The sequence below is a fragment of the Rhamphochromis sp. 'chilingali' genome, assembly GCF_963969265.1.
Source record: "Rhamphochromis sp. 'chilingali' genome assembly, chromosome: 10".
Taxonomy (NCBI): domain Eukaryota; kingdom Metazoa; phylum Chordata; class Actinopteri; order Cichliformes; family Cichlidae; genus Rhamphochromis; species Rhamphochromis sp. 'chilingali'.
This window is the reverse complement of record NC_137937.1, coordinates 15,148,713-15,171,152: the sequence shown is the minus strand read 5'-3', so window position 1 is coordinate 15,171,152 and position 22,440 is coordinate 15,148,713. Positions and strand designations below refer to the sequence as shown.

Here is a 22,440-nt window from a genome sequence, read left to right as displayed (position 1 = left end):
GAGTTTAGATGATCCCTGAAATAGTTATATATGAGTATTTATCCTGATACATGCTTAACCATCCGGGTTAGAAAATCCCAAAAGGTTGATTCTGTTCATCTGGACGTAACATTTTCAGTTTCGTCTTGTCCATGTTGTCAAGTTTGCGTTGTCATGTCTGCGTTCCATGCTGTTTCCCGTTTTATTGTGAAAGTCCTGTCCTATGTGCTGTGCGTCTGGTTTTGTTTGCCCTTGTCTCGTTAGGTCTGATTTGTCTCATCTGTGTTCCCACCTGTTCCCCATTTATAGCGTTATTTTTGTGTCACTATTCTGAGTGCACTTAAAAAAATCTTTTGAGCGCACGTAAAAAAAAAATAAAAAAATAAAAATGCAGGTGCAAGTGTTGCATTTTGAGGAGAAATTTATTTTGAGCAAAGAAAAGCTGGTGATGGTGAGAATTGGTAAGCACACCACCTCATCACTCATCCTAAACACAGGAACGCCACAGGCTTGTGTGCTTAGCCCCCTCCTTTATTCCCTGTTTACACACGACTGTGTTGCTAAGCATAAGTCCAACACCATTATCAAGTTTTCAGATGACACAACCATCATAGGCCTCATCGCAGACAACGATGAGAGGGCCTATAGAGAAGAGGTGATGGCACTGTACGAGTGGTGCCTGGAAAATAACCTGTCTCTCAACATCAGCAAAACTACAGAAATGATAGCGGACTACCAGAAATGACCAGTCAGCGAACACCAGCCCATCCACATCTTCTTTCTTCTTCAAAGTTTGTTTCTTAGTTATTATTCTGATACATAATCATTTCTAGTATGACTGGACGAACACTGTGCCTTCATTTCTGAAGGCTGTTTGAGTCTTGAGTGTTGCACCTTGTGTGTCTTGTGTTCTCTGGGCTTCGCTGATCTGTCTTTTTGCAGGAAAAGAAGTCAAGTCAAGTTGCTTTATTGTCATTTCAATCATGTGCAGTGGTACAGTACACTGTGAAGTGAGACAACGCTCTTCCAAGACCATGGTGCTACATAAAACAGACAATCAACACAGGATAAAGTGCAAGTGTGCATTTCTAGCACACCTTCATACAACTTGATTTATGAAGGTGTGCATGTGTGTCAGACTCCTGAACACTCAGTGACTGGACTGACGGCTTGGTGGAAGAAAGCATTTCGCAGTCTGGCAATGAGGGTCCTAATCCTCCAGTACCTCTTGTCAAAACACAGCAGGGTGACGAGAGTGTGTGTGTGGGACGGGTGCGCGGGGTTATCCCTAACGCTGGTTGCTTTGCGGATGCAACAGGTGCAATACAAAACCAGGTTTAGTTTAAATCTTTCTTCTTTCAGGTGGCTGATACCTCTTCCAAACTCTTCCTGGCAAAAGGCTTTGGTTTTGTGAGGGAGCAACGCTGAGGAAGTGTGACTGAGTCGTTATATGTGTACTGTTGAGAAGGATGTACAGGGATACCTGCAGCCAAAACCAAGGTTAGTCATAGTTGCAGAATGCTACAGAGGGACTGAGACAGCTCAGGCATAAAATATTTGATTAAATGGATGAAAAAGAAGTTTCTACCCTGTAAGTATCACTTACAAATCTTTAAGTCTGCCAGCATGCTGAAGTCACAAAAACAAGAAAAGACTTCAGTGTTTCGACCTTTCTGTCATCATGAATTCCCCTGAAGTTCGTCACTATTAGCCAGGCAGTAATAGAATAGAGAATAGAATGCCTTTTGTTGTCACTATACACATGTACAATGAGATACAGAGAATCTCCTACTCAGTGCAAACATGTGGGAAAAGAAAGGAGGTGAGGTGCACAGTTTCTACAGCACTTTATACACATGAAGAGTATTAAGAAAAAATATAAAATGTACAAATATACAAATCCAAAAAAAAAAAAAAAGTTTAGATATTATTAATAGTTTTATATATTTACAGTGTGGGGTATTTTTGTTAAGGGAAAAGGAAAAAAAAATGTAGTTTTGAAAAATTACTTTGACACCTGAATTGAAAGTGATACCTTACTGTATTCATTCAGAATTAAGAGATGCTCTATCATGCAACAATTCATTGGCCATAATTGTGAAATATAATGCCAAGCTGTCCACTAATCTCCTGTCTGTTCAATGGATTGTTGAAATTAAGAGCTAGTGTGACATATTTAGAGCTAAACTATCCAAACTTGAGCTCTAATAGTAGTAATGGTTTTCACTTCTGTGATTTTTCTACATGCTGGCAGAGCAGCAGTTTGTGCTCACAGATGGTGAAGGTGTGGCAAGATGGCAGTGTATCCTCAGAAGAACTACCAGAGTCACAAAGGGCACAAGTCCATCTCACCATCTTGACTGATGCTCTTCCGCACTGCACAGAAGAAATGGGGTGGCTGTAGCTCAGGTGGAAGAGCAGGTCACCTACTAACTGGAAGGTTGGTGGTTTGATCCTAGTCTGCTCCAGTCTGCCAAATCCCATGTTGCTCTCCGGTGCATTCAGGAGAGTATGAATGCATGTGAATGTTAGATAGAAAGCACTTAGAAAAAGCATAGAAACAGATGCTAATGCAAATAAGTGAATGTACAAGTTGTGTAAAGCACTTTGAGTGCTCAGAGTATAAAAGCGCTACATAGGAACCAGTCCATTTTGTCACTTCATGACATTCATACCAACAAACAGACGCAAGCACATCTTCTATCCAGACGCATATGAGAAGTATTACTTATTTCTTCAAGATGGTGAAGCAGAGCAACAACAAGAACTCTGGTAAGTCTTTATAGAGCATTTGATGCATAAAAAGCAACAAGAAAAAGTTGTTTTGTTTTTTTGCAGTTGATTTTACTAAATGAAATGGCTATACAAATTAAATTTCACATTTTAGAAGCATTTGGGTTTTTGTTTCTCTTTGTGTGTGTGTCGGGGGAAAGATTTTCTAAACGGTTCATTAAGAAATATTTTATGGCTGTGGCACCACTGGAGATAAGAGAGGGAGAATAGAAAGTTTATGTTTCACAGCAAATGAGCTGCTTGTTACTGATGAAGAGCATACACAATAACTGTGTCAGTCACACCTGCAAGATAAGTTTTTGAAGCTGCTTAGCAAACAAAGCTGACTGCAACTCTCTGATGAGGCAACTTGGAGAGTTCACTTTAAGCTCAAGTTTATTAAGCATGGATCAAACTTCATGTACTTCTCAAAAGTGAGTTTTAGTTTTTTATTCCTTCATTTCACCAACTATTTTAGTTACATTAACATTGTTTATAGTATATTTATTAATACACAGATTAAATATCAAGAAAATAATTTTTAATAAGATTTTGTTAAATGTTTATTTTCTGCTAGTTTAAATCTCGGTTTGGTTCAGATTGACATTTAAGTTTAAGGAAATATTGCCAATATTACAAATACAACATCCCTAAAAAGAAATTAAAAGTTAACTTGCTTAATTCCAAATAAAACAAAATATACACCCTACAAAAATAACCTACCTAATCACCACATAAACAGGAGAAAATTAGGGATAACAAATTAAAGGCAGCTCTACCCTACAAACACAGTCTAAACAAAATCACATGTGGCTAAAAATACAACTCAAAGGCATTTAAGCCTCTAAAACCCAATGAGTGAGTATGAGCAGTCAAAATGGCCAGAAGTACAGCTCCCCAGACATACAGGGCTTTGCTGATCGACTTGATTTAGGCAGCAGCACCCAATCAGGACGGAGGCAGCAAAGCCTAGACAAGACACAAGGCATTACTTCACAAAAACACAACGGTTACATAAACAACATGTTTATGAACACACCTTGCAAGAGCTAAAATGTAGCCTAAAAATAATAGCAGTAGGCCAAACCTTTCATATGCCTTGAAATGTCAAAAACACAAAAGAAGATAGTTGTAGCCTCTTCAAGCACTCCCATTGTGAAGAAGGACAATCATGAAAAGGCAGTTCTTCCTTAAAAAAATAAATTGAAATGGCAGCAAAACAAAATCATGGCCATAAAAATGGCCGTAAAAATGCCCCGCACAATGTGAATGTGTCTCCAGCCAGCCATCCATGTGGTAATTAATGAAAAGCAGGCCAGCATTAAACCTAATGTGTAGCCACAGTGACAGTGAGGAGGATTCAATAGACATAGATCAGCGAGAGTGCAGATCGCCTGCACTCCAACTACGATGTGCACAAAGGATCTCTTATGTCCCGCACGCATTACTCTTAGTTCATATCCCGACTCCACTGGGCCAGTAGGGTTATGGCTCTCCAGGGACCAGAGAAAGATTACTGCGCTCACTCTCTCACACTGAATCCATTCACTGGAATTACCACATCGACTCAGCTGCACTTGCACATGCAGTACAGAACACACACACTCAGTGAAACTTCTTACCATTTAGAAGTATCAGATGTGGTCATTTGTCTTCAGTGAGAAGGACAAGAACACAGGCTACAGAAGAAAAACAAAAAACATCAGAGTCAGTCCACATGGCTGATGTGCACAACACACTGCTTATGTAATCTGTTACCTTATGATCTCCCATACAGACATTAGGACCCATTGTGTTGTAAACAACACTCTTCTCACCATCGTCTCTCTGAAAAGAAGAATGAACTTGAAGATCATTTATATGTAAACATAACAAACAGATTCTTCTTAAATTATATTAAGTTAAATTTTGAGTATCACATTTGTGTGGGCTGGATTATGTTCATAGTGGATTTACATCACATTATATATTAAAGGTTATACAGTATGTGTGCACGAATGTAAAACCGTGTACCAAAGTATGCGAAGCCCGTTGTCTAATGACTTGTGATTTACAACTTCTTATGCAATGAATTTGTAGTTTTACACCAAAGTTAATCCTCAATTTCAAAATATGATCCAGAACAATCCCAAAAACTCAGGAGGACTTTTACAGACTTTGGCTCACAGACTTCTACAGGAAAAGAAGTCTTTTTGCAAACACAGGTATCACCATCTGTTAGCTAACATTAGCTTTCCTGCAAAAACAGACAAACTGCAAGCTACATATTGTAGCGAAACACTATCTTAAATAGATAATGCTAGCTAATTTTTTTAAACCCCTAGAACTGCTCTGGCTGATAAATTAACCCGTCACTATCAGCAAAGGTTTACGAACTAACCAGAGTCAGAGTCATGCAGCATAATTGGTTAACCTTAAAATGTTGCTAACTAATGCTACTGCTAAAACACATTGACTAGAAATGTTGGCTGGCTAGCTTGCCAAAGTGCTTCCTTAACACGTCATGCTAACTCACGTATTATATCAAATTGTGTTCTTGTCATCATGAAATGATGTGATTGTGCAAAGACTCACCCTGTGGATTAAATCTTGGGCTGTATGTGACATAAGGATGCGATCACACCAGGCAGGACAGCGAGTGTTCATGTACTGGGTTGGTTTAGCATGCTCTTCACTGTATGGGTAGCTGAGCACAAGACAAGAGGGGAACAAATTCTTAAAGCATGAAAAGTAAATGGCAGAAATTTGCAGCAAGTAGCAGAGTTGTCATACTTCAAAAGCTGAGGGAAAGAAGCCACTATGGTTACAAATGACTACAAACATCAACACATGAAAAACAAGCATGATTGATGAGTGCAGATTTAACATGGGGGATAATTTGGGTTACTGCTACTAATGTTTCTCCCTTTTTGTGTTTACTGCGCTGTCATTTCTTTGAAGTATTCCTGCTGATCTCCAAAAGTTGATTCTGTTCATCTGGACGTAGCGTTTTGTGGGAGAAACATTTCGTCACTCATCCAAGTGACTCCTTCAGTCTCAGTTCTTAGACTGGGGCAGGGGCAGTACTTTCTTCAAAGAAAGTAAGAACATTTGGTATGCTTTGTAGTTTGAATGTATGACACAGTGCATTGTTACTCTCCGAAAACACAGCAAACTTTAAATAATAGTCTTTCCTGGGGCCGATGCCCCAGGAGGGGCAGGAGGGGCTTTGCTGACACCTACTGCTTCCTGGCAGGAAGCACCATGCCACTCCTGTGTTTTAAATGCACTTTAGAACATTACACATCAACAAGACATATGAGCGGGCTGAGTAAGGTGTGGGGTCTTCACACCCCCATTCTCTGTACACGATCGGGGCAGGGGGTTGGGAGGCGTTGGCAGTCTGGTCGGGGTCTGGGACGCTGGGCCATCCCTGCAGCTGCCGGGCCGGGGGCAGTCCGTCCCTCCACCCCAGGGAAAAGGGTAACATCTCCTGGCTCTGGGGGCTCATTGCCCCCCTGGGGGCGGTGGTACCTGAACCTCGGAGTGTAAAGTATGTTTGGGAAGTGTGAAAGGGTGTATAGTGTTCATTTCTGTTTGTCTCCACGTTGCGCGAGTGCTGAGTATTTGTATTTATGTGCATGAGGGTGGGAATGTATGCTTGTGTCTGTGTGTGCCAGTTTGTCTATGTCAAACTGATGCCCTCAGCCCTCAGAACCTTTGGTGGTTCTCAGTGTCTGGGGCTGAGCGCTCAGGTATGTACCCCGCATACTCCCACTGGCTGCTTGGTGAGGCCTGGCGCCCCTGGCCAGGTCGGACCCTATCTGGGGGGTGGGGTTCCCTCGGACCTCAGGGACTGGGGCTCGATCCGCTCTGGCATGACTGTCTGCCGGCATGGCCTGCGGGCTCATCACCGCAGCCACCTGTGGCATCTGCACCGTGGCTGCTGGGTGACCCCACATCTGGTGCTCTCCTCAGCTCTTTCTGGGAATGTGGTGCATTTGCCTCTCCAGTGGTCCTCCTTGGGCTTTCACACTCTGGAGGGCCTGTGGATGTCTGGGGCCTGGGTCTTCTCCATGGCTGCTTCATGCTCTGGGGCCAGGGCTATGGCTTCCCACACCCTCTAGCAGATTGTTACATGGAGAAACCTTTTGAACGCAAACGCGCTCATGCACACAGGTGTACACACGGGTGCTCACAGACACAAACTATATCTTCCTTGTATGCTATCTTAAAGCATATTGTGCGCTGTTGGCCTTGCGTGCTGCTCAATAACATTCAATATTTAGTATTTACTGTTACTTATACATATCTAGTTGTTGCTTTGATCTCTGTATTGTGTTGTTCTCTTGTTTGTTTTCTTTTTTCTTGTTTTAACAGGTGATCCAACGGATTCTCTCAGTGTCTTCTCTTACTGTCCCCCGTTCCCCTGTTTTTCTTGGCTGGCCTTAAGAAAACAATTCTGATTGCTAAAGTGACAAATGGCACAGGCAAATAACAACAACAACAACAACAACAATAATAATACTAAAATATTTCCAAAAGGGCCCTGAAGTGTGCGTGTCTGTTTTTGTACCCAATCATCCCTGACGTGGGGCTAACAATTTTAAATGTACTAACTCCCTGCTCCTCTTATCTGATTAATCGTGCAATGTAAAATCAATAAAGACAGAAAATTAAAACCATTTAAAAGGTATTAACCGCTTGTGCCCCAGCACACCTGGGCAAAGGAGGAAGAGTCTGTTTCATTGGCTGCAACACAAGGTTGTTGTGCAAGGACGTGTTGTGCCAAGGCAGGTATCCCCGACAGAATTTGCTTCCCTTGCATGGGGAGTACGCGCTGGGCAGGGAGAGTGGATCCATTTTACTCCACCTCCATTACAACCAACTATAGGTGGAAGTGGTGATGTTTTACTTTTGTGAAAGTGAAAGATGGATGCCGTTACATTACCGTTCAGTTTATGGGTTACAACAGAATGTGAACACACTAGTCCACTATCTCTGAAACGTGATTCTGTACTGTTCCCTGTTAATAAGGTCCGGTCAGAGACGGGGAATTATGTCACAGTGCTGAAGAACTTTATTTAAAACTGGCCCACATCGAACACACGCTCTAGCTGGTACGGATGTGGTTCTTAAATTAGTACAATAACATAAACATCTTTCACTGGTTCAGCATCTCTCACATTAAGCACTACAGAGAACACCATTTAAGCGTGGACAGAAACAGACACCATGAAAAGATTATCATAAAGACATGACAGGATGGCTTATAGCCAATTTAGATTAAATCAACACCACCCTCTAGTGGACACAATTGCTCAATCAAATGCCGCTATGTTTACACAGGGGTTATTAGCAAGAACAGGTTCGTATGTTAGCACAGTAACTGCATCAGGTAAAACCTTTCTGAACAATTACTCTCCACAACAACAGAAAACAACTTAGAAATACCCTGTGAAGTCAGGCTACTATCTACTTTACTTCTACAGCATAGCTGTCACACAGGCAGTAGTAATGGGTGTCTACATGGGTAAATTAACTGCAACAGAAATAAAAATAGGTTCCCAACGTGACTTACTGGTTCTATGAACGCACACTTGCTAACATCAGCCCAAAGTATTGTTTATTTCTGTGCCTCTTCTCTGATCGCACGTTAAAAGAAATGCATGCGCAAATGTTGCATTTTGAGAAGAAGGTTATTTTGAGCGAAGAAAAGTTTAATTTGAGGGGACAAAATTAATTTCTGCATGCAAGAAATGTATTTCAGTGTTTGCTATTATTTGTTATTATTGCACACACAATAACAGCCCCTCTCGCTCAGTTGTTGGCATTTGCTCTTGTTCAGATCTCTGCTGTGTGCTGACAGATACCTGCGGACCTGCCCTAGGTCTTCATGCTCACATCTCTGCTTCGTGCGCGCTCAACTCTCTATAGAGTGGTGCCTCATTTATCGCGGGAGTTATGAAATAGATGAAATCCTCGAAGTAGCCAACTTTATTTTTTACAGTTATTATAGATGTTTTAAGGCTGTAAAACCCCGGACTACACACTTAATACATTTTTCTCAGACAGGCATGAACATTTTCACACTTTTCTCTCTTGTTTAAACACTCTCAAAGTTCAAACCTTCGTAGAAAAATAAGTCCAGTATCACAGAATGAAACCAAAGATACCCGCAGGTGCCTTTGACGACGGTGCAAAACGTTTCGTCGACATTGTGGTGTTTGTTGGGGAGAAAACGTACAAACATACAGTACAGCATTTCAGAGTCACACCGCTAACGATCGAATATTTATATAAATTGGACAACTGAACGCATTCTGTACTATTCAGGAGACAGGAGGCACGAGATTGATTGACAATGGTCTACAGCCAATCAGGACCGCGAGGGACCACTGTACACCGTTATACTGTAAGTGTGCCACAAAACCTGCCAATCACAGACTTGATGCAAAAATTCTGATTGGCTGTTACGGTCTCCAGTCAGCTCGCTACCTACTGCATTCGGAAACGCGGCCCAGAATGTAGCTAAATCCATTTTCGGTGAGTATGTTTAATTATTTTATTTTAAAATATATAATTGTTGGTTTTAATCTAGTTTAAACCAAACCACTCCACTGGATTTAGCTAGATTCTGTCTTCTGCCTTAGAAGACAGCTGCCCTAGTTTTAATCTAGACTTAAATGTATTGACTTTGTCCTGTCTCTACTCTCACCTGGCCACTGAGTATCCCCTTTTTTGACTTCACACAGCTTCAATCTGCAGATGCAGCCATTGACCCCTACTGTCAAATGTTCAGTGTGAGGGTATCACCTGGGAGGAGTGTGGGTTAATACTTAAAAAAACAAAACCAAAAAACACTACTGTGCAAAAGTCTTGAGTTGCTTTTCCTTTCTTTCTCTTTTGCTAGGAAGGTGGGAAAGTCATTCCAAAAACATCTATCCATCCATCCTCATCCGCTTTATCCGAGGCCGGGCCGCGGGGGCAGCAGCCTAAGCAAAGAGGCCCAGACCTCCCTCTCCCCAGCCACCTCCTCCAGCTTATCCGGGGGAACACCAAGGCTTTCCCAGGCCAGCCGAGAGATATAATCTCTCCAGCGTGTCCTGGGTCTGCCCCGGGGCCTCCTCCCGGTGGGACATGCCTGGAACACCTCACCCAGGAGGCGCCCAGGGGGCATCCTTGTCAGATGCCCGAACCACCTCAGCTGGCTCCTTTCGATGTGGAGCAGCAGCGGCTCTACTCTGAGCCCCTCCCGGATGGCCGAACGGATGCCGCTTGTATCCGCGATCTCGTTCTTTTGGTCACTACCCACAGCTCGTGGCCATAGGTGAGGGTAGGGACGTAGATCGACCGGTAAATTGAGAGCTTCGCTTTTACACTCAGCTCCCTCTTCACCACGACGGACCGGTGCAGCGTCTGCATTACTGCAGCTGCAGCCCCAATCCGTCTGTCGATCTCCGGCTCCCTTCTCCCATCACTCGCGAACAAGACCCCGAGATACTTGAACTCCTCCACTTGGGGCAGGAACTCATCCCCGACCCAGAGTGGGCACTCCACCCTTTTCCGGCTGAGAACCATGGCCTCAGATTTGGAGGTGCTGATCCTCATTCCCGCTGCTTCACACTCGGCTGCGAACCGTTCCAGTGCGAGCTGGAGGCCCTCACCCGATGAAGCCAACAGAACCACATCATCCGCAAAAATCAGAGATGAGATTCTGAGGCCACCAAAGTGAAAGTCCTCCGCCACTTGGCTGCGCCTAGAAATCCTGTCCATAAAAATTATGAACAGAACCGGAGACAAAGCCCTGACGGAGCCCATCACCCACCGGGAACGAGTCCGACTTATTGCCGGCAATGCGAACCAAGCTCTTGGAACAGATGTATAGGGATCGAATGGCCCGTAGCAATGGGCCAGACACCCCATACTCCTGCAACACCTCCCACAGGACACCCCGAGGGACACGGTCAAATGCCTTCTCCAAGTCCACAAAACACATGTAGACTGGTTGGGCAAACTCCCATGCACCCTCAAGTATCCTCGAGAGGATAAAGAGCTGGTCCAGTGTTCCACGACCAGGACGAAAACCGCATTGTTCCTCCTGTATCCGAGGTTCGACTAGCAGACGAACTCTCCTTTCCAGCACCCTGGCATAGACTTTCCCAGGGAGGCTGAGGAGTGTGATCCCCCTGTAGTTGGAACACACCCTCCGGTCCCCCTTCTTAAAGATGGGGACCACCACCCCGGTCTGCCAGTCCACAGGTACTGCCCCTGATCTCCACGTAACATTGCAGAGGCGTGTCAACCAGGACAGCCCTACAACGTCCAGAGCCTTCAGGAACTCGGGGCGGACCTCACCAACACCCGGGGCTCTGCCACCAAGGAGTTGTTTAACTGCCTCAGTGACCTCGCCCCCGGAAATTGGCGGGTCATTCCCCTCATCCCCAGACTCTGCTTCCTCCTCGGAAGACGTGTCAGTGGGATTAAGGAGATCCTCGAAGTATTCCTTCCACCGCCTGACAATTTTCTCAGTCGAGGTCAGCAGCGCTCCGCCAGCACTATACACAGTGCAGGTAGAGCACCGCTTTCCCCTCCTGAGACGCCTGACGGTTTGCCAGAATCTCTTCGAGGCAGTCCGAAAGTCTTTTTCCATGGCCTCTCCGAACTCCTCCCACACCCGAGTTTTTGCTTCAGCCACTGCCCGAGCCGCATTCCGCTTGGCCTGTCGATACCTCGGCTGCCTCCGGAGTCCCACAGGCTAACCAAGCCCGATAGTACTCCTTCTTCAGCCTGGTGGCTCCCTTCACCTCTGGTGTCCACCATTTGGTTCGGGGATTACCACCACGGCAGGCACCAACCACCTTGCGGCCGCAGCTCAATGCAGCAGCTCCGGCAATGGAGACGCTGAACATGGTCCATTCGGACTCAATGTCCCCAGTCTCCCTCGGAATGCTGCTGAAGCTCTGCCGGAGGTGTGTGTTGAAGATCTCGCGGACTGGGGCCTCTGCTAGACGTTCCCAGCACACCCTCACTACGCGTTTAGGTGCACCAGCTCTGTCCAGCGTCCTCCCCCGCCACCTGATCCAACTCACCACCAGGTGGTGATCAGTTGACAGCTCAGCCCCTCTCTTTACCCGAGTGTCCAGAACATATGGTCACAGGTCTGATGATACGATTACAAAATCGATCATCGACCTATGGCCTAGAGCGTCCTGGTGCCACGTGCACTTATGGACACTCTTATGTTCGAACAAGGTGTTCGTTATGGCCAATAACAGGCAAATAAACCCCAACGTACCGGCAGCAAGCCGAGGGGATATTAGAATACCCACCCCAGCCCGCCGCCTCTCACCAGGGGCAACTCCAGACTGAGACAGAGTCTAGCCCCTCTCCAGGAGACTGGTTCCAGAGCCCAAGCCATGCGTAGAGGTGACATTCCATGTCCCTATTGCCAGTCTTGGCAGCCGGGGGTCAGTCCGCCAGGGCCTCCGCTCCTGGCCGCCACCCGGCACACAATGCACCCGACCCCTATGGCGCCTCCTGCAGGTGGTGGGCCTGCGGGAGGATGGGCCCATGTCACCTCTTCGGGCTGTGCCCGGCCGGGCCCCATGGACTAAGGCCCGGCCACCAGACGCTCGCCCTCGGGCACCCTCCCCGGGCCTGGCTCCAGGGCGGGGCCCCGGTAACCCTATCCCGGGCAGGGTAAACTGTTCCCTCGATGTTCTTTTCATAAGGATCTTCTGAATCGCTCTTTGTCTGGTCCCTCACCCAGGACCAATTTGCCATGGGAGACCCTACCAGGGGGCAAAAGCCCCCAGACAACATAGCCCCTGGGATCTCTGGGACGTCACTCTCAGAAACGTCTGATTTTCCCCAGCAGAATACATTGACTGCATCCAGTTATCACACAGCAACTGCTCTGTATGAGACATTTTTGTTTTTCTTACCGTGAAGCTATCTCCTTTGAACTGGTTGTCCACATAAATGCAAGACCTGTCAAAGTCTTTCATTTCTTCACTGGAACCGAGGGTCCTGGTAACAGCAGAGCAAAAAAGTATGATCACTGCAATGGAGGTTTCTTTGTATACATATCTAAAAGCCATCAATTAATGTTATGATTTTAAATAAAGATGTAATGACTTGACTGGTTCTCGCTTCTCAAATGACATATACTGTAACTGTAGATGGTTTTCATTTTTTTGACACATTATAACGAACTGTTTAATTGACAACAACGAATCAATGGAAATGGCAAAATGCATTATAATCAGCATATTAATCCTACCAGAAGAAGTTTTCTGCATGGCCCATGTTTAACATGTAGTCCTTTCCTCCCACCTCCTGCAAGTGCAGGGCAATGAAGTGTGGCTTGTAGCTCTGGATAGTCTGTTATACAGCAAAGCAAAAAGTCTCAGTGCAACGTACATGCTTACACTAAAGAGCACTGAGCGGTGTAGAAGGTCAATAATGATGATCGTCTCCAGGGAAGCCTTTTAATTTGTAATGTCAGATACAAGAAATTTTGTGTTTGCAATGCCGCCCAAGTTAAATAGAGCAGGAGCAGCTCAAACGTACTAAAATATCCCAAATTATACTTAAAAAAGAGAGGTTCAGTTATCTTAAGCAGTTAAAGTATAAAAAAGGTAATCACATATCATTCCTGTTAATAAATAAAAACAGCAACATTGTAGTTAGCTTTGCTTACTGATTATTTGATAAAATAAAGGAAATCATCCTGCCTTTTTATCCTCACTAGTAAAGAACACCATTTGTACAAAAAGAGGCCACTTTCTCTCAATTTTAAAGTGGAATGTTTTCTTGTATGTTGAAGTATGTCCACATCTTAAATATTTGACCTTTCAGCTTGTCTCGAGTGGTCTTTTTAAAAAGCATATGCTTTAGTGATGTTTGAATGCAGATATGCTATCAGTAATTACAACTGTATAATAGAACAGTGGCCAGAACCAACACAGGTTTCGCTTCCTAGAAGTGGCCATACTCTCCACAAAACAAAACAAAACAAAACATAACATGAAATATCACATTCTGAAAACTGTAATATTATTATTGCAACATGCAGAAGCTCAAGCTTACCTTGTACAGTTGTTTTAACCATTCACTTTGAATTTCACCGACCTATGAAATGTAAAAACAAACAAACATATATATATGGGCTCAGATAATTTGGGCTCAGATCCACACATTTTTTTCAGTACATCTGGAAATCAGAATTTTTTTCATAGATTATTTATTTGTAGGTGTCAAAAATGGATAATATTTACTTTCCCGTTTTAATCTATGATAACATGATGTCCCTATTTAAATTTCACAGATCGTGAGGCTAAAGGCAGCAGAGGTTAACCAATTTGCAGTGAAGAAAAAGAAACTCATAACAAAATGGCGCCGGTGAGGTCGGCTGCCGTGCTGGATGCTCTGCCCTAACTTCTCCACTTTTTGCAGTTTTTCGTCACTTTTTGCTATATCTGCGATAATCTTGCATGGGCATCATGCAAAACACACAAATCCGCTACAGTAGAGACACTTTGGTTTCTATTGGTCTGCAGTACACGAACATTTCACCATGTTTAACTCCGGACCCAACCTGGCCAAAGGAGATCCTGAGAGAGAACAAAGGACGCGACCCTAAGCGACGGCCTTGAGGTAAAAGAGCCGGCATCAGGAACAGGCTACGGGCTCGCGCACACCGCGCACCCATGCCCAGTATCCTGCTAGCCAATGTTCAATCCATCGAGAACAAGCTTGATGACCTCAGAGCCAGAATCAAGTTCCAGAGAGACATTCGGGACTGCAACCTCCTCTGCTTTACCGAGACTTGGCTGAACCCAGCGATACCAGACCACGCCGTACAGCCGACGGGGTTCTTTTCGGTTTACCGCATGGACAGGACAATGGAGTCGGGGAAGAAAAGAGGTGGTGGAGTGTGTTTGATGGTGAACAACAGATAGTGCGACAGCACAAACATCTCCCCACTCACACGCTCTTGCTCGCCCAATCTGGAGCTTTTGATCGTTAAGTGTCGCCCTTTCTATCTCCCTCGGGAATTCACTGCGGTCATTGCCTGCACTGTTTACATTCCGCCTCACGCGGACTCGGACACTGCCTTATGTGAGCTACATGAGGCTCTCACACATCAACAAACACTTCACCGAGATGCCGCACTCATTGTTATGGGAGATTTTAACAGAGTGAATCTCAAACGGACATTTCACAACCTTCACCAGCACATCAACTGCCCCACCCGGGGCACGAGGACATTAGACCACTGCTACACCCCGTTCAAGAACTGTTACAAGGCTCAACCCCTGCCGGCATTTGGAAAATCGGACCATTCCGCCATCTTCCTCATACCTGCTTACAAACAAAGGCTAAAGCAGCAACCACCAATCAGGAGGGAGGTCGCTCGCTGGACGGACCAATCGGTGGCCGCGCTGCAGGACGCACTGGATGACGCAGACTGGGACATGTTTCGGCGCAGCTCTGATGACATCAACATGTTTACGGAAGTGGTTGTGGGATTTATCGGGAAACTAGCGGACGACACAGCAGAAAGAACTATCATCCGAACGTTTCCCAACCAGAAGCCGTGGGTGGATAAAAACATCCGCGACGCTCTGAGATCACGCACCGCTGCCTACAATGAAGGGCTTGTCTCCGGTAATATGGACCTATACAAGGCTGCGTCCTACAACGTGCGCAGCGCGGTCTGAAAGGCAAAGCGGAGCTACGGGGAAAAACTAGAGTCACAGCTACGACAGTGCGACTCTAGGAGCCTGTGGAAAGGACTGCGGACTATAACGGACTATAAACGACCAGCTTCTTCAATGATGAATGCCGATGCTTCACTGGCTGATGAGCTGAACACGTTTTATGCTCGCTTCAACGCCGCAGCAATTAAAACAACAAACGGCTGCCCGCGCTCGGAGTGCACCAGTGAAGAAAATGCATTCGTCATCACAGAGCATGCCGTGAGGAACACCTTCAGGAGGATGAACACCAGGAAGGCAGCAGGACCAGATGCAATCCCTGGCCGGGTCCTTAGAGCCTGCGCTGATCAACTAGCACCGGTGTTCACAGAGATCTTCAACCTCTCCCTGGCCCAAGCTGTGGTTCCCACGTGCTTCAAACGGTCCATTATTATCCCTGTTCCAAAGAAACAACAGCCCGCTTGCCACAATGACTACCGTCCAGTAGCACTGACTTCAATTGTGATGAAGTGTTTTGAAAGACTGATGAGAGATCACATCACTTCTTCACTTCCTCCCACCATCGACTCACTTCAGTTTGCTTACCGGACTAATCGTTCCACAGACGATGCCATATCTCACCTGCTCCACACATCCCTGAGTCACCTGGACACTGGCAGAGGGAATTATGTTAGGATGCTGTTCGTGGACTACAGTTCAGCATTCAACACAATAATTCCCTCTAAGCTTTTCACCAAGTTGACGGATCTAGGACTCAGCTCATCACTGTGTCAGTGGATCCTCAACTTCCTCACAGACAGACCCCAATCAGTGAGGGTAGGAAAACAAGTCTCCCCCTCCATCTCACTCAGCACTGGAGTGCCTCAGGGCTGTGTTTTAAGCCCCCTGCTGTACTCACTGTACACTTATGACTGTGTAGCCACATCCGACACCACCTCCATTGTCAAGTTTGCTGACGACACTGCTGTTGTGGGCCTGATCTCCGACAACATCGAGACGGCCTACCTGGAGGAGATTAGGAACCTGGAGACCTGGTGCCAGGAGAATAACCTCCTCCTAAACATCAGCAAGACTAAGGAGCTGATCGTGGACTTCACTACAAAGCAGGCGAGGAATTACAAACCCCTCATCATCAGTGGCACGCCAGTGGAGAGAGTGGACAGTTTCCGATACCTGGGTGTCCACATCACTCAGGACCTGTCATGGTCCTGTCACATCAACACCCTGGTTAAGAAAGCCCGTCAGCGTCTCTTCTTCCTCAGAAGACTTAGAGACTTCCATCTGCCACTGAAGGTGCTCAAGAACTTCTACTCCTGCACCATCGAGAGCGTCCTGACGTCAAACATCTGCACCTGGTTTGGGAACAGCACCAAGCAGGACAGACGAGATCTGCAAAGGGTGGTGCGCTCGGCAGAACGCATCATTCAATCAGAGCTCCCCGACCTGCTGTCCATCTACACCAAGCGGTGCAAGTCCAAAGCTAGGAAGATTATGATGGACCTCTCCCATCCCAACAATGGACTCTTCTCACTGTTGAGGTCTGGGAAGCGCTTCCGCTCCCTTAAGGCCAAAACAGAGAGAATGAGGAGGAGCTTCTTCCCCCAGGCTATTCGGGCCCTGAACCAGGTGTAGGACTGGACTCTCCCAAACACGTCACTATAAGACTGGACTCTCACACACGTCACCACACGCACCACCACACATTTCCTATAATCCTATAGTTCCTATAATTTATAATCCTTATCTTTATAATCTCTTCTGCTATTTGCACATTCTTTACTGTAAATTCCTAAGTTAATTTGTAAATTTTTGTAGTAAATTGTAAATATTGTAAAACTTTTCTTCTGTCATTTAATGGTCGGGCATTGTACAGCTACAAGCATTTCACCCCCATGTCATACTGTGTATGGTTGTGTGTGTGTGACAAATAAAATTTGAATTTGAATTTGAATTTGACAACACAATAGATATTTAATTCATGTTTTTTCCTTTCAAATGGTATTTTCTCCCTCACTTGCACAGATATAATCATATATCACTGCTATTGCAATGTCTCAATTATCACAGAGTCACAGTGCCATGATAGCAGTATTATTGTGGACAATGTATTTTGATATCACAGTTTTTTTACATTGCTCCATGATTTCCATGCCCACTTATTAATACATTTTAAAGTTATAACATCTCACTTTATATCATAACTACACCAAATTAAAGAAAAAAGGTTAGCCAATCTTCAACTATTTAAAATATTCGTTGTGTTCCCACTAGTGCTTTCAGGTTAATCTCGTTGAAATGACCTTAACGCCACAACACGGCAAATCTCCATTAACGAGCTACCGCCGATCGCCCCGTGCATGGGGCTAGACGGCCAACACGTTAACGAGCTAACTGCGCTAACACACTAGTTCCCACCCATGTAATTGAGCATTGCATGGCACATCCAACATACTGTTTTACTTTAGTCCATGACTTCAGGGTCATACGTCACATGAAAACCAAAATAATTCCAAACGCCAGATCTGAATGAGGGTGGGGGAGTTCCATGTTGCAAGGAGAGCTTAACTTCTGTCTTGCTAGCTTGCCCTGCGCTCTTCCTTCTGACTATGCTGTCTGTGTTGAGCGCTCAGTGGATCTGCGCTCGACAGTGCAGCCTAGGCGGAGTAGTCGAACGCAGATTCACTGAGCGCTCAACACAGACAGCATCGTCAGAAGGAAAGTTTATAAAATCAATTACAAATGTTGTATTGTTCGATACATATGCGTACCGAACCGAAAGCACTGTATCGAACGGTTCAATATCGATACGAATATCGTTGCACCCCTACAATATGGGTGTACTTAATTTTAGATACACTGTTTTTACATTTTCCCATAATAATAACATGTTGTTTTACATGTACATGTATAACATGTACATGTATAACTCAGTACATTAAACCTTAGAACTGAAAGAGAATGCATTTTCTTTTTCACAAGACTATATCTGTGTGTGTGCGTTCTGTTAGAAGGAATTAATTTATTTTATAAAATAATTATAAATTATAAAATTATAATTATGAAATTATTTTTATAAAATAATTTTAAAATATAATATTAATATGCGTTTTTGCTGCACTGTGTTGCTGTTCCTGTGTTTTCATGCTTGCATGACTGGCCACACCTGAAGATATTGCCACGCACCTGCAGCTGATCAGCCTTGTCAGGGGAGCTATTTAAGAGTGTGATTGAGCTCTCACCGATGCTGGATCATTGCGTGAGACTCCAAGTCAATTTTCCTAGTGAGCTGCGGCTAGTGAGTGTATGCTTTCTGTAGTTGAGTGTCCTGACAGATGCCTCTGTTATTTCCCCCAGAAGGAGCGTGGGAAAACAAGAAGACAGAGAGCACGGGGTGTGAGGACACACGGGAGCAGAGAACACGGAGCACCACACCCTCGTGACCATCAGTTGAACAGTACTGCACTGCAGAATGTAGTGTGTGGAAGAGAGACAGACCATCATAACATTCTAAACCTACAGAAAAATTACAAAGAAAGTCAAGGTGTCAGTACAGTTTCCTTCACCGTCAAAAGGCACTCAGAAACAAACTCTAACAGGAAGAGGTCTGGCAGATCAAAAGCCACAGCTTAATCAGAGGATGTTTCTGATAGTTACCAGCTTGCGTGATAGGCGGTTCACAGGACAACAGCTTCAAGCGCAGCTTAATAGCGGTAGGAGTAAGCAAGTCTTAGTTTCAACTGTGATTAGAAGACTTCGAGTTGAAGGTTTGACTGGAAGAGTTGCAGCAAGAAAGGCATTGCTAAGATTTCAGAATAAGACAAGAGAAGACTTTTTCAGGATTCTAAACTTTTTCCTCGGAATTCTGGAAAAACAAACAAAAAGACGTCCAGTGGCCTTAATCCTCTTCCATGCAATGGAGCCCATTCAATGTTAACCCCCCCCCCCCCCCCCCAGCTTTCCTCATACCCTATACCCTGCCTTACTTATTTATGCATGAGCCTATTAGAGTTTTTACATAATCCTGTGACTATACCATCATTATAGTGTGACTTTAATTGTGATGCCATTCTACTTACATTATTAAAGAGTGAGCCGACGTTTGCAGTGACAAGAAGCACATCCGTGTCTGTTTCCATGTTAACAACGCGAGCAGTTTCAAGGAAACTTCGTAGTAGCAGCAGCAGCGTCACCACTGACGTTCATGCAGCCCTGCGATACGAAACTCTGCAGGAGCTTATCAAGGTGTGTGTCTGAGAAAGAGAGAGCTTTATAAGCAGCCAGGACTGGGCATCTGCTGCTGACAAACCCTGGGAAACCTTCTGCAAGTGGGCGGTGTTCTAATGGGCTGACCACATGCTCTTCTATCCATTTGGTCAGATCGCAGCTTTTTTCTTTCTATTTCCATAGAATATGTTTATCAGTGATAAACCAACCATCACTAAATAATAAGATAATTTGGAGATAATCTCAAAACATTTGAGCGTCCCAGGAACTTTTATATTTGCCTTAATGTACATGTCAAATCAGCTATCTTTTACTAACTGCAACCCCTCCATAACCACACTGAACATTATATTTTTACAACAATGATTTGGGAGGTGTTAGAAGCAGCATGTAATTTATGCACCACAAAAAGACACAAAAGAGGAACTTAATCATCTTCTCCCTGTGTAGCACTTCTTTTCACTTGGGGCAGGTTGCTTTTCTTCAGGGTGTATTAAAATTATATAACAGGTATATCTTGCCTTAATCTCACTTCCCCTTAGCTGTATGATCAGTGATTATACCCTGCTGCTATCACCATTAACTACACTGTAATGTGCAGTCCTGTGCCAACAGATGCATGACTTCCACTTTAGTCATTTTTCTTTAGAAAACCCGCCTTCTCCAGTATCTTTTCATCACCACAGCAGCATAACAACATTTCCCCATCCTTAGTTTCCAGTGGAGCCAGAAGCTATAAAAGACTTATTTGGAGTCGATAGATGTTCCTTGAAGTCACTGTTGTTGTGATTTGGCGTTATATAAATAAAATTGAGCTGTCAAGTTTTCCACATTTTTTTCAATTGGTTTCAATAATCTCAAAACTAATTCTGTTTGATTGTTTTTTCATCAGTTGACACACCAACAAGATCAAGATGTTTTGATATTTTTATGCGTTCAAAATTCTTATTCAAACTACTTTAAAACAGGTCTGTCTTTTGTTTTCCCCCCTATACACTATAAAAATTATCAACACTTTTAAGAATAAATGCTTTAGTCATTTGGACGCATATCATGAGCAGGTATCAGACTAAAAGTGAGCTTATGACATCTGACTGTGTGCTGAAACTCAGCAAATATTTGCCCCCTTCCTGGTTTATTCTTTGCATAATTGTCACACTTACATGTGTCAGATTGTCAAAAAATATTTAATATTGGACAAGGATAACGACAAAACACACAATGCAGTTTTAAAATGGTGATTTAATAAATGATGGGATAAAAGCTACCCAAACCTATCTGTCTCTGTGTGACAAACTGATTGCTTACTAAACCTAATAACTGGTTGTGCCACTCTTCAGAGCATAAATTGCATGTTTGTGATTAGTAGTCTCTTTCAAATCACTGTGAAGGAATTTTGGCCCACTCCCCTTTGCGTATTTGTTTTAATTAAACCACAGTGGAGGGTGTGAAAGCATGAAAGGTCACGCAAAAGATTCTCAGGTATTCTCATCACCAATCATTCAAATCATTCTTTAGCTTTAGAACAATTTAGTTTTCATCTACAATATCTCTCTGATACATCCTGCAATCAAGTCTGAAACATAACATAAAAACATGACTATAAAATCTTAAAAACAAAAGATGAAACTATCAAACAAAATGTGAGGGTCTCTGATGGCAAAGGCAAAAACATGGCAGAAAGAAGATGTGGAAAACCAACTGAACTTCAATAAAGAGAACATCTCAGATTATCTACAACACAAGTCATTAATATGCTGCTGTGTGGTTTGGATGAATTTCTGATCCTAATCTTCATCTCCCCACTGAAATCTTAGTCAGCCTGGGAGTTATTCTTTTCTGATGGGTTAAAATGTTTGGTGCCTGGCAAACCTTGAGCCCATAGGTGGTAGATGTATGGTAAGGTTTTAAAAACTGATCTTAGAGGCATTCTGCACATGAACAATGCTAACAAAGAAAAAGAAGACTGACAACAACCACTGGTTATTCTTAGTGGCTTGTTTATGTTAAATAAAACAGATACAAAATAATACAACACTTTAAAAAGACAAGAGTCTCAATGAACACCATAGGAGCTTGGGCATGAAAGCAGGAGGTCCATCATCAAGCAGATAGGCTGCCATCTTAACTGCTTTTTAAAAAGCTATAGCAAATATATATATACCAAAGGAAAATTGGATTTTTCATCTCAGGACAACAATGTTATGAGGTTTCATCAGTTTGCTCAATTCATCACATAGAAACATTAATGGATGTAGTTAAAACTGAGTAAACAAAATCTCACTCAAAGAGATCACGCACTGGGAATTATTTGCGTGTTGTCATTTGTTCACTGTAAATAAAAGCACTGTATTCTACATAATGTCTCAGGTTGGCCTTTACCATTTTCACATAGACACTCAATGTGTCAGGTTGGTAGAGTGTTATCTTACCTCAAGCGATCGCCTATGGTTGCGATTGGGAAACTGTACTGCATCGTCTCCCTCCTATTGGGAGGACCAACATAAATGTGATTCTGGTAAGCAGGTGGTCATAAATGATCAACAGCGTTGCTGCTATCAATTGCAAAATCTTGTTATTTTGTCTTGCTAGAAGAGATCTCGGTGGCAGCATATGTAGCTTCTATAGTAATAATATGTAGCAGATGCTCATAGGTTTACCAGTGATAAACCAACCATCACTCAATAACAAGATCATTTGGAGGTGATCTAACAACATATGAATGTCACAGAAACCTTTATATGCGCCTTACAGAACAAAT

General features: G+C 43.9%; 1 protein-coding gene across 1 annotated transcript; it reads right to left on the bottom strand.

The window, feature by feature from the left end:
• Positions 1 to 3,211: 3,211 nt before the first annotated feature.
• LOC308403924 (inositol polyphosphate-5-phosphatase A-like) lies at positions 3,212 to 19,591 on the bottom strand (the record flags this gene model as incomplete). Its single annotated transcript, XM_080893715.1, has 10 exons — positions 3,212 to 3,720; positions 4,374 to 4,430; positions 4,510 to 4,578; positions 5,326 to 5,485; positions 6,084 to 6,264; positions 6,494 to 6,653; positions 6,767 to 6,853; positions 12,678 to 12,762; positions 13,016 to 13,116; positions 19,532 to 19,591. 9 exons carry the CDS (start codon positions 19,589 to 19,591, stop codon positions 4,386 to 4,388), a joined length of 948 nt encoding a protein of 315 aa, XP_080749841.1. The 3' UTR covers positions 3,212 to 3,720; positions 4,374 to 4,385.
• Between the last annotated feature and the right edge of the window lie 2,849 nt (positions 19,592 to 22,440).